The following is a 17,202-nucleotide window of genomic DNA, read 5'->3' on the forward strand; positions in this document are numbered from 1 at the left end:
AGCTAGCGTGCTCCGGGGCTGGCTGTCTGGCTGGCGCTAGCTAGCTAGCGCGCTCCGGGGCTGGCTGGCTGGCACTAGCTAGCTAGCGCGCTCCGGGGGCTGGCTGGCGCTAGCTAGCTAGCGCGCTCCAGGGGCTGGTTGGCTGGCGCTAGCTAGCTAGCGCATTCCGGGGCTGGCTGGCTGCCGCTAGCTAGGTAGCACGTTCCGGGGCTGGCTGGCTGGTGCTAGCTAGCTAGTGCACTCCGGGGCTGGCTGGCTGGTGCTAGCTAGCTAGCGCGTTCCCGGGGCTGGCTGGCTGGTGCTAGCTAGTGTGCTCCGGGGCTGGCTGGCTGGCTGGCTGGCGCTAGCTAGCTAGCTAGCGCGCTCCGGGGCTGGCTGGCGCTAGCTAGCTAGCTAGCGCACTCCGGGGCTGGCTGGCGCTAGCTAGCTAGCTAGCGCGCTCCGGGGCTGGCTGGCTCAGTAAACTCGTAAATACAGTAAAAGAAAAACTTAAGACTGAAAGGTTTTAACAGTCATCCAAATGACTGAACGTAAACGTTGCTACAGTAACATACTAGGTACTACGATGTTGACATTAGCTAGCTTGCCGTTCAAAATGGCGGACACCGGGGCGTCACGTGACCCTGTGACGTCAGGTGAAAAACCTCAATAGGTGCTATATAAATAAAGTTGTTTTATTATTATTAATAATAATACGTCAGGATCGTGGGTGAGCTGGAACCAATCCCAGCTGACTTTGGATGAGAGGTGGGGTTCACCCTAGACAGATAATCAATCAATCAATCAATCAATCAATCAATCAATCAATCAATCAATCAATCAATCAATCAATCACAGGGCTACACAAAGAGACAGACAGCCAATCACACACATGTTCACACCTCTGGGCAATTTAGAGTAGCCAGTTGACTTAATTTTAATTTTTAAAACTTTATTTAGCTTTGTCATAACAAGATATACATGTATATCTTATGGATATATATGTCCATACATTATGGCTGGGAAACCACTACAGCTTACGCAAATGACAGGGGCCCCATTATATCTCATCTGCATGTCTTTGAACTGTGGGAGGGAACACATGTAGAGAACACGCAAACTCCACACAGAAGGCCCCCATCGGCCGTGAAGTTCGAACCCAGAACCTTCTTGCTGTGCTAACCACTGCACCACCCATTAATTACCATGCATGTCTTTGGACTGTGGGAGGAAACTGGAGCACCAGGAGGAAACCCACAGAGGCATGAGGAGAACATGCAAACTGCACACAGAAAGGCCCCAGTGGACCATCAGGTTCACACTCAGAACCTTCTTGCTGTGAGGTAACCGTGCTGTTCTTAGAATCTTAGCAACTGAAAAAATTCTTACCAATTCCGGCCACTCCCACAGTTATTATTGTTTGTATCTGCCGGTGATATTTTCTGACAAACTTAGTTGGTTATATTTGTCCAAATCTCAACCACCCTGATCCGGGTCAGGATAAAGCAGTGACTGATGAATGAAGAAAAGCAGCAAACATGTCAGCATGGGGGAGTCCATATTTACAGATCTGAGTTCTGTTATATCAGAATTATATTGTGTTCTGGTACAAGTCAACCTTTAAAGTAATGAAGGCAGAACCTTGAGACCACAGTGTAAAAAAAAAAAAAAAGAAGCCAATACTGGTTGTCAAATATGGAGGCTACAATAATATTACAATCTTCAGTATTATTATCCATACAGGACACTTTTTCGATGGAATAAAAACGGGTTCTATTCCCTTCTAGCAGGTTTCACTGATTTGGTTTGATAGCATGCAATATTGTTAGCATATCGCTTATCCTACGTGTATTACGTCACTCTACCCAACGGAGAACGAGTGTTGAATATGGTTTACGATATTGCACGGTTGTCAAGACAACATGACGTCACATGTCAGAGACGTAAAACTTCCACGCTAGTGAGTGACTGTGACAATTTGTAAACAAACAAACATGGCTGCCAGGTTTGCTTCGCTAAATACGGAAGATTTTGAGAGAATTTTGAAAGAGAAAGATGCGTTGAACACCCGAAAGGAATGTGTATGTATAATAATAATGGTGTCTGGCTTTTGTTTGTGGTCTATCAGATATATTCCATTCAGCTCCTCGTCTTTGACTCGTTCAGTATCATGCTCGCTGAATGGAATATATCTGATAGACCATGAAAAAAAAAAGCCAGACAATATTATTTAAATATTACACATCAGTAAAATTTCATTTACATTAACAGATACAGTCAGAGTAAACCTCACTGTGTCCTAAACTACACTGGAAAGTCTTTGCATAAATCACTGAACAGTGAGATGCACTGCGAAAAACAGCATTACAGCAAGTGAAAATAAAATGAAAGAAAGAAGATAAGATTTTGCTATTTTCTAAAAATAAATGCTTAAAATTAGCAAAATGATCTGCCAAAAGAACAAGACTGATTTATGCTTGAAATTAGTTTTAAAAATTTTCGAAAAGTTAAATAATCTTATATTTGGTTTCTTGTAATTTTCTAACAGGAAATGCTTGATTATTTTGATTATATTCAAAATATTTTCATTTGCCAAGATGTCAGTTTTGCAGTGTGAGATTCTGAGGGTGAGACGGACTTCATTCCATTCCATACTGTTCTCTGTGTCACTGCAAACCAACGCTAAAGAAACCAACCATTAAACACCACCGAACACCAGTGTTGGGCAGTAACACGTTACTCATGAACACATTACTGTCATTCGAATACTTTCCACAGTAATGAGTAATGTAATGGATTACAAATTCTAAAATGGTAATTATATTGCAGTCACTAATCTAAGTATCACCTCGTTACCTGAATGCAATTTGAATTTTGTCTGAGATCGGATACTGTATCTTACTGTGACATGAATGCGCAGCAGGTCAGACAAACGATGATGGAGGATGAGCTCGTGGAAGAGAAATCTGCTTTCCAAAGTTGCCATTCCCAGAGATGTAAAGAACATTGTCATCTGCTGTAATCTCTGTCAGCCGAGCAACAAAACGCTTCCAACTGCGAAAAATAGCTACATCATCGAATTTATTGAAGCAGCTGACGCGGTAACATGGCAACGTGAAACTTGTGGAAAAAAAAACACAGGTACTGACAGAGATGCATGCGGTCTGAGTAAACAACAACTACTGGAGTTTAGAACAGAAAACAGTGCGAGAGAGAAATTGAGTGGAAAGGATGTGAATAAGCTCATCGCTGACTATATCGTTACTTGTTTCCACTGCTGACTCGCCCACATTTTGATGCGTTATAGAGTAAATACCCATGAAGAGCAGCGCTAGGCTGCTCTATTAGCAGCAATCTTTCACAGCTAATAACAACATGTGCCTAAATCCAGCGAAATGCAAGATAATGTCGGTTGACTTTCTTCACTATAATAGTTATCAGTGCCCACTATGTGGTTCTTTTTTGGAACGAGTCGAGTCATTTAAATTTCTTGGAGTATATATTTCACATGACTTGACTTGGGCGGTTCACTGTGATTATATAGTGAGGAAAGCAAATCGTAGGCTTTACAGTGGTGCTTGAAAGTTTGTGAACCCTTTAGAATTTTCTATATTTGTGCATAAATATGACCTAAAACATCATCAGATTTTCACACAAGTCCTAAAAGTAGATAAAGAGAACCCAGTTAAACAAATGAGACAAAAATATTATACTTGGTCATTTATTTATTGAGGAAAATGATCCAATATTACATATCTGTGAGTGGCAAAAGTATGTGAACCTCTAGGATTAGCAGTTAATTTGAAGGTGAAATTAGAGTCAGGTGTTTTCAATCAATGGGATGACAATCAGGTGTGAGTGGGCGCCCTGTTTTATTTAAAGAACAGGGATCTATCAAAGTCTGATCTTCACAACACATGCTTGTGGAAGTGTGTCATGGCACGAACAAAGGAAATTTCTGAGGACCATTGCTACCCTCTCCGGGAGTGGTAGACCAACAAAGATCACTCCAAGACCAAGGCGTGTAATAGTAGGCGAGGTCACAAAGGACCCCAGGGTAACTTCTAAGCAACTGAAGGCCTCTCTCACATTGGCTAATGTTAATGTTCATGAGTCCACCATCAGGAGAACACTGAACAACAATGGTGTGCATGGCAGGGTTGCAAGGAGAAAGCCACTGCTCTCCAAAAAGAACATTGCTGCTCTTCTGCAGTTTGCTAAAGATCACGTGGCCAAGCCAGAAGGCTATTGGAAAAATGTTTTGTGGATGGATGAGACCAAAATAGAACTTTTTGGTTTAAATGAGAAGCGTTATGTTTGGAGAAAGGAAAACACTGCATTCCAGCATAAGAACCTTATCCCATCTGTGAAACATGGTGGTGGTAGTATCATGGTTTGGGCCTGTTTTGCTGCATCTGGGCCAGGACGGCTTGCCATCATTGATGGAACAATGAATTCTGAATTATACCAGCGAATTCTAAAGGAAAATGTCAGGACATCTGTCCATGAACTGAATCTCAAGAGAAGGTGGGTCATGCAGCAAGACAACGACCCTAAGCACACAAGTCGTTCTACCAGAGAATGGTTAAAGAAGAATAAAGTTAATGTTTTGGAATGGCCAAGTCAAAGTCCTGACCTTAATCCAATGGAAATGTTGTGGAAGGACCTGAAGCGAGCAGTTCATGTGAGGAAACCCACCAACATCCCAGAGTTGAAGCTGTTCTGTACGGAGGAACGGGCTAAAATTCCTCCAAGCCGGTGTGCAGGACTGATCAACAGTTACCGCAAACGTTTATTTGCAGTTATTGCTGCACAAGGGGGTCACACCAGATACTGAAAGCAGAGGTTCACATACTTTTGCCACTCACAGATATGTAATATTGGATCATTTTCCTCAATAAATAAATGACCAAGAATAATATTTTTGTCTCATTTGTTTAACTGGGTTCTCTTTTTCCACTTTTAGGACTTGTGTGAAAATCTGATGATGTTTTAGGTCATATTTATGCAGAAATATAGAAAATTCTAAAGGGTTCACAAACTTTCAAGCACCACTGTATGCCATTAGACAGCTTAAGCGCTGCGGAGTGCCTCCCTCTGATATTATTAAAGTGTACTGCTCACTCGTAAGATCGACATTAGAATACGCTTCTGTTGTTTTTGCCGGCCTTCCACAGTACCTTTCTGACGCTATAGAGAAGATTCAGAAGCGTGCACTTTCTATCATATTCCCAGGCGTTGATTATAGCGAAGCCTTAACTAAAGCTAATTTAGTTACATTATATGATCGCAGAATTACAGCATGTAAGAAGTTTATGTCTAAACTAAAGCCAGAAAACCCAGTATATAGCCTTGTGTCAAGTCGCTTGGTTGTAACAAGCTCGCACTACGCATTAAGATCGGCGAACAAAGTTTCTGTACGAACTGTAGCAACTAATAGATTTAAGAACTTTGTTACCCACAAATTTGCGCAAGATTTATCCTATGTTGCTTAACGTTTTATATATTGCGTATATATAACTGTTTATTCATATTGTATTGTCTGGTATTTATTGTTTCTGACCTAAACCTGTAATAATTATAATAATAATAATAATAATACATTTTATTTATAAGCGCCTTTCAAGGTACCCAAGGACACTGAACAGTAAAAACAAACAATAAAAGCAAAACAATAAAATAACAACAATAATAAAATAATAAGAAGTCAATAATAATAACAACGTTATTAAAAATCAGAGAGAAAAGGCCAAGCTAAAGAGATGTGTTTTTAGCTGTTTTTTGAAAGTGGACAGTGTTGAGCATTGGCGCAACGCTAGTGGCAGGGCATTCCATCGCTTAGGGCCATTTACACTGAAACCCTGTCACCCATAGAGCAGAGCTGAGAGTAAGGGACTGCTAATAGGTGGGCATCTGTGGAGCGAAGATTTAGAGGTAGCTGATATGGAGTTAGGAGATTTGATAAATAGGGAGGGGCCAGGTTATGTAGGGATTTGTAAACAAGTAAGATAATTTTGTACTGGATGCGGTATTTGACTGGGAGCCAGTGCAGGTTATATAGAATAGGAGTGATATGATCCCAGGGCCTGGTGTGAGTGAGTACCCTAGCAGCTGAGTTTTGGACATATTGCAGCCTATTTAGTTATTTAGCCTGTTTAGTAATTCAGTTATTTTACTGCAAAAGGTTTAAATAAACATATTATTATTATTATTATTATTATTATTATTATTATTATTATTATTATCTATTCTAGAGAAAGGCATTTGCTGATGACCTCGAGAGCAAATATGTGCTGATGGAATCTAATCTGAAGGCCAAACTCAGAGACGTGAACTTTGTGTCTACCACAGCTGACATCTGGACGGCTAACAACAAAAGCTTTCTGGGTATAACCGTTCACTGGATCAACGGTTCCACTTTGCAGCGCAGCAAGGTAGCAAAAGTAAGGTAATGATTAATGTAACTAATTACTTTTGATACCATCATCATCGTCATCGGCTGTCCATCCCTAGTGATGATGACTGCTTCATTAGGACACGCAGAAACGCAGATGGGCCGCGAGGCCCGCACCAGAGCTCCTCTCCTAATGAAGCGCCTTGTACAGTAAGGTAAGACAAACAATGTCATGGCCCCATCGTGTTGTCTCTCTGGACCTCCAGACCTGATGCCAAGTGGTACACAAAAGTGCCACAGACCTGACGGGTATGGAAGTTGCCCTGCAGTGACAACTGACTTGCCGAGTGATGCCATCTGTTGGCCATTTGAGTGGCTCTTCCGCATGCCATCTGGTCATGCGCCATTGATCCTGTCGGTTCATCTGCCACATTGCACCGAAAAGCGCCCTGCTGCCAGCGCCTTATTGGTGATGCACTATTTAACCCACAGCTGGAACCCAGGCAGGTGGTACCACTCTGGGTCAGAGCCGACCTGGGAGCAATGGGTATTAAGGGGTAACTCCACTTCCCCCAATACTCAAGTTGTCCTGGACCTGAGACTCACCACCGGTTGCAGTTTAAAGTCAGATCCAAGACTAAACCACTAAACTAAATTACTTTTAATCCCAGGTAATCAGTAAAGTAATTTGATCAATTTTTAAAGACAGTAATTTGTAAAAAGTAACTAACTACTCTTCCTGAGTAACTGGCCCGACACTGCCGAATACACTGATTCTTCTCCAGAACATTCCTTGAAAAGCTGAATGAGTATAAATTATCCTAGAAGGTACGTAAACTGAGACTAAGGCTCCTGTCTCAAGCTGCCAAACATGCAGTAAGAAGTCTGGAATTTCTCTTGGCATGCTTCACCTGGCTTTTACGACTAAAAATAATCCTGCCTTTGCCAGACACCCTTTCAGCCTTCACCTCCTCCTACACCTTCCACTCCTCCATCTTACCTTTCTGCACCGCTCAGCCTTATCACAGACGTCCCCTGAAAGAGGCACCGCTGCATCGCCAGGAACTTCTAGGAACTGAGAGCCATCTGTGAGAGAGAACAGGAAAAACATTTGCAATGGTGAGTGAGACAGAGAAACTCCAGATACAACAGATGGAGCAGTATGATTGTTAAATACTGTGTTACTCTGAACATGCCCTAGGGAGGGAGCCTCCAGCTGGCTGGAAAGTAAGTGCACTTGACTGGTGCACTTACAGTAACTCACATCGATCGGATTTCTTTAAAGCCGAGGCAGCTCACTTAGTCTTTCTCTCTTCCCAGAGCTGGTCCGAATGTACAGAGCTACAGAGCTGCTGAGGTGACATGGGGGCTTATTGTTTAATAAGGCGTGGCCATGAATGAATAGAGTAAGGCCATGGTATGTTCATGAAGCACTTCACAACGTATTAAATCATGGTTTCAAGTTACCCAGTTCAGAAATACAACACAATTCGTAGCTATTAGATATTTCATTTGTCACCTCAAAATATCTTCTTTGAAATTATCAGATGTGGAACAACATAATGAACACGGTGCAGGATTTCAAACTGACAGCACACTTCCATTAGAAGAAGGTCGTGAGGTCGTACCTGATGAGCTGAAGTGTGAGGGAGGAGGAGGGCAATAGGGTGCGCTGGATGGTGGAACAGGTCCGTAAGGGGCGCTGGGGTCACACCCTGGCCATACACTGCCCTGCTCATCTGACACGCTTTCCTCACGGCGGAGCACGAGGTGCAGCGTCTGCTCACTGAACAAGGTGTGTATGAGGCCCAGGTCCAGAGTAGATACGCTGGCACTGTTCACAACCAAGATCTCATCACCTGCTTTCAGCCCTACACAGCACACACACACACACACACACACACACACACACACACACACACACACACAGTTAAGAAAGAGATGGATCAGATCCTGATGCAGTATAAACCAATGTCCATGCACACAGATATGTTCAAATCCATCCACCAGTCAAATCCATCAGACTTTTAGCTAAGTATCTTTATCGGTCTTATTTTCAGTAGATGCTGAAGTGGTAGATACAGTTAGGTCCATAAATATTTGGACAGACAACATTTTTCTAATTTTGGTTCTGTACATTACCACAATGAATTTTGAACAAAACAATTCAGATGCAGTTGAAGTTCAGACTTTCAGCTTTAATTGGTTGAACAAAATGATTGCATAAAAATGTGAGGAACTAAAGCATTTTTTAAACACAATCCCTTCATTTCAGGGGCTCAAAAGTAATTGGACAAATTAAATAATTGTAAATAAAATGTTCATTTCTAATACTTGGTTGAAAACCCTTTGTTGGCAATGACTGCCTGAAGTCTTGAACTCATGGACATCACCAGACGCTGTGTTTCCTCCTTTTTAATGCTCTGCCAGGCCTTTACTGCAGCGGTTTTCAGTTGCTGTTTGTTTGTGGGCCTTTCTGTCTGAAGTTTAGTCTTTAACAAGTGAAATGCTGCTCAATTGGGTTGAGATCAGGTGACTGACTTGGCCATTCAAGAATATTCCACTTCTTTGCTTTAATAAACTCCTGGGTTGCTTTGGCTTTATGTTTTGGGTCATTGTCCATCTGTATTATGAAACGCCGACCAATCAGTTTGGCTGGATTTGAGCACACAGTATGTCTCTGAATACCTCGGAATTCATCCGGCTGCTTCTGTCCTGTGTCACATCATCAATAAACACTAGTGACCCAGTGCCACTGGCAGCCATGCATGCCCAAGCCATCACACTGCCTCCGCCGTGTTTTACAGATGACGTGGTATGCTTTGGATCATGAGCTGTACCACGCCTTCGCCATACGTTTTTCTTTCCATCATTCTGGTAGAGGTTGATCTTGGTTTCATCTGTCCAAAGAATGTTCTTCCAAAACTGTGCTGGCTTTTTTAGATGTTTTTTAGCAAAGTCCAATCTAGCCTTTTTATTCTTGAGACTTATGAGTGGCTTGGACCGTGCAGTGAACCCTCTGTATTTACTTTCATGCAGTCTTCTCTTTATGGTAGATTTGGATATTGATAGGCCTACCTCCTGGAGAGTGTTGTTCACTTGGTTGGCTGTTGTGAAGGGGTTTCTCTTCACCATGGAAATTATTCTGCGATCATCCACCACTGTTGTCTTCTGTGGGCGTCCAGGTCTTTTTGCATTGATGAGTTCACCAGTGCTTTCTTTCTTTCTTTCTTTCTTTCTTTCTTTCTTTCTTTCTTTCTTTCTTTCTTTCTTTCTTTCTCAGGATGTACCAAACTGTAGATTTTGCCACTCCTAATATTGTAGCAATTTCTCGGATGGGTTTTTTCTGTTTTCGCAGCTTAAGGATGGCTTGTTTCACCTGCATGGAGAGCTCCTTTGACCGCATGTTTTCTTCACAGCAAAATCTTCCAAATGCAAGCACCACACCTCAAATCAACTCCAGGCCTTTTATCTGCTTAATTGAGAATGACATAACGAAGGAATTGCCCACACCTGCCCATGAAATAGCCTTTGAGTCATTTGTCCAATTACTTTTGGTCCCTTTAAAAACAGGGTGGCACATGTTAAGGAGCTGAAACTCCTAAACCCTTCATCCAATTTTAATGTGGATACCCTCAAATGAAAGCTGAAAGTCTGGACTTTATGTCCATGTCCATTATATAACTATAACTTGAATATGTTTCAGTAAACAGGTAAAAAAACAAAATTTGTGTCAGTGTCCAAATATATATGGACCTAACTGTATGTACTGTATTATCTCCCATTACTTGTAATGCCAGGATCAGACTACACAATATTTTTGTCTTTCACTGTGTCAGATTACACAAATCATAGTGCCACAAAGTCTTTCCATGTCTTAGTTGGGCGCCTGGTAACACTACAAGTTTGACTTCGACCAATCATCGTTCTCATTCTTTTTTCACTTTTTTTTTCCACATTCATTAAAAAAAAATTTTGACTGCCTGTATTGTCCTAAATTTTAACCTGTTTTTATCTTTTAAAGCTGTACTGCCTTTCAGATTTTTCAAGTGTAGCTCATAAAAAGAATTTTCCCGACAGCCAATTACTTTTGTTTAGTGACTGAAAGCTACTGAATTCGAATCACAGACTCCCAATTTTATTAGTTTTTTTTAATAGAACAATTACTGAATTTACCTCCACGTGGCCCTAAATTCTCCGCTATTTTTTCCTGCTTCCCCATGACCCAATTCAAGATACTACGTCATGCATCACATGGTGGGCTTTCCCCGTTCACGCAAGGCATTGTGGGATACAAATTTGAAAGCAGAGAGAAAAATGGAGGACGTGAGTGTGCGAATGAAACATGAAAGAGCGACTACAGTAACAGAAAGAAAGCGAGAAGAAAAGACGTTATGTTCTATACGAAGGAAAGGAAACGCAGGACCAAACTAATAAATATGGGCGCTCAGCGAGCACCTCGGTGTGATCAGCTGTTCGTTTAGCGACAGAATGATGGAACTGTCAGTGCACGCTCAAAGGGAAACCTGTAGATGGCAGTAATGCAACACTGTGGATGCCAGCTGCCGTAAAACCCAAAAGAAGAAGAAGGTAAACCTGCGCATGCGCACACGGACTTCCTCTGTCTGCTTGACTGCGCCAAGCGAGCGATTTCATGCACATTATTTGCTTTAATCCCCTCAAATTAAATAACTTCCCAGCCACAGAATGGCCTGATATTTTGTGAGATATTACAGAAATAAACAGATATCACAATCACCACATTTCAGACGGAACTAAATTTCACTGATTTTATGAAATTGAAAGGCCGTCTAGCTTTAATTCCAGGATTTGTAGAGGTAATTTTTATTGCTGTTTACATTCTTGTATTGGTATATTGTGTATTTGTATTTTGTTTAAGATAGAGAGATAGAGTAATTGCACTGGAATAGCCCTGCATTGTTCACTTTTTGCACTACTGTCATGATACACATTCCATTCTACCATCACATCCTACTGCACCACTTCCACTATGCCGAGAATCTGTGATCATCTCACAGTTGTCTTCTGTTTTTTTTTTTTTTTGCATTTTTGTGTGTCATACGGTATAAGCTACTGGATGCCTTCATTTCCATCAGGATGAATAAAGTATCTATCTATCTATCTATCTATCTATCTATCTATCTATCTATCTATCTATCTATCTATCTTCTTGTGTGTCATCAGGGAGGAGGGTCAAGAAATTGTCAGTCATGACTACAGAAGGAATGTCAATGAAAATGTTGAAGGAGTTGTTAAACGAAGCGTGAAAGTACAAAAACATCTGACATACCAGACTTTTCATTGGGGTGTCATATGACGCCACATAGCTGTTCTTCGATTATATGTCATACAACAAGGCCTTGCTTATCTGATGTTCATATTCAGGCCCAGTGCAGGAAATTTGTTGGCTATGACAAAATGGTGTCAAAATCGGGCTGAATTTGTGTAGTCTGATCCCGGAGTCGCGACAATTAACAGTTATTCCACGAAATCAAGTTGTACATGAGCTGATGGGTGATGAGGCGCGTAGCACCAAGATTGAGTGGAATAACTGTTTTATTCTCTCCACATTCACTGGATTTTGAGAAACAGAGCATTTTTATTTTTTGCAAATTCGATCAATAAAAACTTTATACAAAACATCTGACAAAATCATTTCAGCTTAGAATGTAAACAAATCGGCGAAATGACAGGAGCAACTTGTGAAAAATGCAATAATAATAATAATAATTCTTGAAAAATAAAAAGACACGTTCTTACCATCAAATACTTTTATTCGATATTTTGTTGCTTTTTGTGTATTTTTTGGGGTTTTGTTTTCGAGTTGAGTTTTTATTTCATCCTCAGTTGGTTCAGTAACACGCGCCGCCATTTTGTTTTTCTTTACTCACGGTATATGAGCTGATATCCTAGTAGTAGAGTAGCCAATCAGAGAGCACAATTGCTCATATACAGTGAATGTGGATAGAATAAAATATAGTCACCAAACACAGCTTGGCTGATTTTTATTGCCTTACTGAAAACATGTTGAGATTTTGACCAAAACAAATGAATTTATTATCATCACTGTCGTAAAAGATAGTTTTATTATGATGAGTTACCTTTAGTGAACGCCAGGCCCTCTGGATTCACCTCACTCACATAGATGTGACTCCTCCTTAAACCATCCACGTGGCCCGTCACTGCGAATCCTACACACACACACACACACACACACACACACACACACACACACACACATTAGAAACGTACTTATCGCTGACACCTACTGATATTTTAAGTCAGTCTTGCAACAGTATCTCATACCATGTACTGTGCACATCATAATATACTGGAATTAGAAAAAAAAAAACAACAGCTCTAACCCCACCCACTCACCAAAATCGATGGTGGTATCTGGACGTGAAATAGTTAAGGTGAACACGTTGAGAGGACAAACTTCAAGTTCATCATAAACCTGTTTAGACGACAGAAGCACAGAGTAAAGTTACACATGACACACAGAAAACATTTTACACACCAGATCAGTTGAATCCTGATTGTCATGCCGTATTTACCGTACATGCATACAGTAGGAGTGAAGATCAAATTTACAAGATCTACAAGATCATGCAATACAGACAAGTGAAATGGTGAATAGACGGAGTGTATTAATTACAGGACAATCTGTAAACACAAGCTGCATCCGAATTTAGCAGCACATAAAGAAAACAGATGTGGAAAGGCAGTGCTGAGTGTTCCAGATGTGTATTATGGTAATAATCAAGGGTCTGAGGGGGTCGTAAAGCTCACCAGGTCTCTCAGTAAGTCTGAGTTTGCTGGAGTCCTGATCTCCACATCTGGACCCGAACATCTCTTTACACGCAGACAATACAGCGACGGGTCCAGCTGCCTCAACTACACACACACATGCAAATTTATATGTGACATATAAATAATATTTAAGTTTAGTATAAATACACAGGTGATTATCGGAAAGGGCGGCACGGTGGTGTAGTGGTTAGCGCTGTCGCCTCACAGCAAGAAGGTCCGGGTTCGAGCCCCGGGGCCGGCGAGGGCCTTTCTGTGTGGAGTTTGCATGTTCTCCCCGTGTCCGCATGGGTTTCCTCCGGGTGCTCCGGTTTCCCCCACAGTCCAAAGACATGCAGGTTAGGTTAACTGGTGACTCTAAATTGAGCGTAGGTGTGAATGTGAGTGTGAATGGTTGTCTGTGTCTATGTGTCAGCCCTGTGATGACCTGGCGACTTGTCCAGGGTGAACCCCGCCTTTCGCCCGTAGTCAGCTGGGATAGGCTCCAGCTCGCCTGCGACCCTGTAGAACAGGATAAAGCGGCTACAGATAATGAGATGAGATGAGATGAGATGAGATTATCGGAAATCGTTCTGATTGGTTGAGAGAGTTAGACTATTTCTCGATAATCACCTCGAGCGACTCGGCAAAATGGCAGCCAATCGCTTCATCACTGTAAGTGAGGAAGAATCACAGATGATGAAAGAAAATGCGGTTCCTAAAAGCACTAAAGATGCTCTGAAGTTTGGTCTAAAACTATTCAAAGGGAAGGCGGGGTTGGGATTTATTTTATCGATTTCAGAACAAAATATTTTATGTGACTCGGCGTAGATCAGTGACAAGTCTGCGCCTCAAAGTTATTACATTTACATGAAGATTTTGAAAATTTAAATAAATTGTTTTTTGAATACAATATTTAAAATTTTTTGAAATAATCACCTGTGTATTTATACTAAAACAGTTATCCACCTCAGACTCGATGAATATCAGGGAATAATTACTTTGACTTTGTCTCAGTTATTATTCACCAAGATTCACTTCATCTTCGGTTATTAACTGTTAAATAAGCAGTACAGAAATAAAATTATAAATAATATTGAATATAAATGTATTTAATCTGTCCACATTCACTGGATATGAGCAATCGCGCGCTCTGATTGGCTACTCTACTACTTGGCTATCAGCTCATATACTGTGAGTAGAGAAAAACAAAATGGCGGAGTGTGTTGCTGAACCAATCGAGGATGAAATAAAAACTCTACTCAAAAACAAAACCCCCAAAAAAGCAAAAAAAACCAAACAAACCCCAAAAACAAACAAACATAAAACTCCAGCAAAACATGGAATGAAAGTATTTGATGGTAAGAATATATCTTTTTTATTTTTCAAGAATTATTATCATCAGATTTTTCACAAATAGCTCCTGTCATTTCGCTGGTCTGTTTACATTCTAAACTGATTTTGTCAGATGTTTTACGTAAAGTTTTCATTTATCATATTTGCAAAAAATAAAAATGCTCTGTTTCTCAAAATCCAGTGAATGTAGAGAGAATAAAACAGTTATTCCACTCAATCTTGGTGCTACACTCCTTGTTGGCCATCATCTCATGTACGACTCGATTTTGTGGAATAACTGTTAAATATTTAGTTTACTGATTTTACCTAAATCCCTGAAAGCTACTGATATCAATATTATAATTAAAACATCTCATCTCATTATCTCTCTAGCCGCTTTATCCTGTTCTACAGGGTCGCAGGCAAGCTGGAGCCTATCCCAGCTGACTACGGGCGAAGTCAGCAGGGATAATTAAACATATTACGTGTAATTCCATTCAAATCAATATGCAAATTAAATTAGATTGAATATTACATTCAGTTGTTTTTTTTTATCTCATCTCCAGTCCATGAGGAGGATCACTAAGCATGGGAAGGTGTTTGGGGATCTATTTCTAACAAAATAAATTTTATTGTTAATTATTGTAATAATTAATGGGATAAAATAAATGTTCTCATCACATTACTATAAAACCTGAAGAGACGTCCTCAGTCTGCTCGTTCACAGACCGAGAAAGATAAGTGAGACATTATTAAATAGACACATCATTAATTACTGACGACTTTGGTGCGATTAAAACAGAGGCACGGATAGCTTTAAGCTAATTTTATTCTCCCCAGCCATCCTTCATGCAGCCTGGTTCATATTCAGATGCTGAAAGTGAATAAGATGACGGCATACCTTGCAGGCTGAAGTGAGCGCGTCAGCCACGAGGAAATTCTGTCTGACAGGAACACTGAGGACCTGCCTGTCAGGCATGGACAAACACAGCAGGCTCTCAAAGCCACAGTCCCACACTCTGCCTTCAGGTGGCGCTGTGGGATGCAGTTTGGGAAAAGCATCCAGTCGCTGCTGGAAATGGAAGACGAGACGTCAAGCAGTTCAAAATTTGACTCCTGATAACTTTCCTTTGTAAAACAAGCTGTGGTTCGAGTGAGACAGGAAAATGTCTATCTATAAAGAAAACATCTTAAAGTGTCTTAAAGTGATGCCACATTTCATTTCATGAATTATTAGCATCTGTTCTATTCTCTATGTGGATTTACTGAACAAAAATCTCATCTCATCTCATTATCTCTAGCCGCTTTATCCTTCTACAGGGTCACAGAAACATGAACTTGGACAATAAGTTAATATTTTACACTTATGCTACATACATGTATAGTAAATGCTTAACATTTATCTGATGTTTCTTAATATCATGTCTTCACTTCGTTATCGACACATACAGCCATGTGTATAACAATATCCTTGAAAATGTGGAACAAGATCTTTTATATATATTGAGGATATTACATGGTGGCGTGAAGATCTGACGTTTATCTTTGAGTGGTCGATGGATAGATCATGAGTGAGTGAAGTGAATGAGTAAATTATTTTTCAACACAAGAAGATAAACTTCATATCTTCACACCACTGTGTAATGTTCTTTATATTATATGAACACATCCACCAAAAATAAATAAATACACAAGTTAATCAAAAGAATTTTAATTTTGAACCGGTTCGCCATTTTGACAACGCGCATCTAGTCAGTTGGAAAACACTGGGAGTGACATCATGGGAATGAAATATCAGGAATTATTATCCATACAGGACATTTTTTCGATGGAATAAAAACGTGTTCTATTCCCTTCTAGTGGGTTTCATTCATTTGATTTGATAGCATGCAATATTGTTAGCATATTGCTTATCCTACATGTATTACGTCACTCTACCCAATGGAGAACGAGCGTTGAATATGGTTTACGATGTTGCATGGTTGTCAAGACATGACGTCACACATCAGAGGTGATGTGAATATTCAATGAGAAACTTTTCTGCTGCACATACACATAATCACTTCTCTTTTTGCCAGGAAAGAGAAAGGCACATTGAACACCTGAAAGGCTACCAAAACTTCATCAGATATTCTTCACACATATTTAGAAGAGAAAAACATACCAATGGACATCGAAAAAACTGGAAAAGAGACACATTGGAGATGTAAAACATGCGCACTAGTGAGTAACCGTGACAATTCGTAAACAAACATGGCCGTGAGGTTTGCTTTGTTAAATACAGATGATGTTGAGAGACTTTTGGCTGCCAGGTTGCGCCGCTGTGTGTAGCTGTCGATGTTGATTTTAAAACTAGCTCAGTAAATTACACAGGGTAATGAATCCTTAAGTCTGAGTGAAAAATACTGTGGTGAGTGTGCAGCATGGAACAAGAGTCTGGAGACAGAAATTTTAGTTTCTCAGTCGTTAGTCTGTAGCTCTCGATAGCACTGGTTTGACCGCTTCATTAGCATTCGCTAACACTACTGATGAACACTACACCAGCTGGAAGGGGACTTCACCGCTGCACTGATGGCAACAACTCGCGGTTAAACTTGTGTTGGCCTTCAAGAATGCTGATATGAAGAGTGTATATAAGCATAATAATAATAATAATAATATTGGCTGGGGGCGGCACGGTGGTG

The 17,202-nt window shown here is 40.6% G+C and overlaps 1 protein-coding gene across 4 annotated transcripts in view; it reads right to left on the reverse strand.

The window, feature by feature from the left end:
• Positions 1-17,202, reverse strand: part of LOC132883893 (rho guanine nucleotide exchange factor TIAM2) — a 110,412-nt gene that overhangs the window by 20,929 nt on the left and 72,281 nt on the right. For 3 of the 4 annotated variants that reach the window (XM_060917999.1, XM_060918000.1, XM_060917998.1), the window contains exons 9-14: positions 15,420-15,590; positions 13,187-13,291; positions 12,773-12,851; positions 12,496-12,585; positions 8,002-8,244; positions 7,374-7,459 (exon numbers count right to left, since the gene is read on the reverse strand). In XM_060917999.1, coding sequence (XP_060773982.1) covers positions 7,374-7,459; positions 8,002-8,244; positions 12,496-12,585; positions 12,773-12,851; positions 13,187-13,291; positions 15,420-15,590 — 774 coding nt within the window. The remainder of the gene's footprint in view (positions 1-7,373; positions 7,460-8,001; positions 8,245-12,495; positions 12,586-12,772; positions 12,852-13,186; positions 13,292-15,419; positions 15,591-17,202) is intronic. The other variant, XM_060918001.1, reaches the window with a different exon arrangement.

This window comes from Neoarius graeffei, chromosome 3 (genome assembly GCF_027579695.1).
Source record: "Neoarius graeffei isolate fNeoGra1 chromosome 3, fNeoGra1.pri, whole genome shotgun sequence".
Classification (NCBI taxonomy): Eukaryota; Metazoa; Chordata; class Actinopteri; order Siluriformes; family Ariidae; genus Neoarius; species Neoarius graeffei.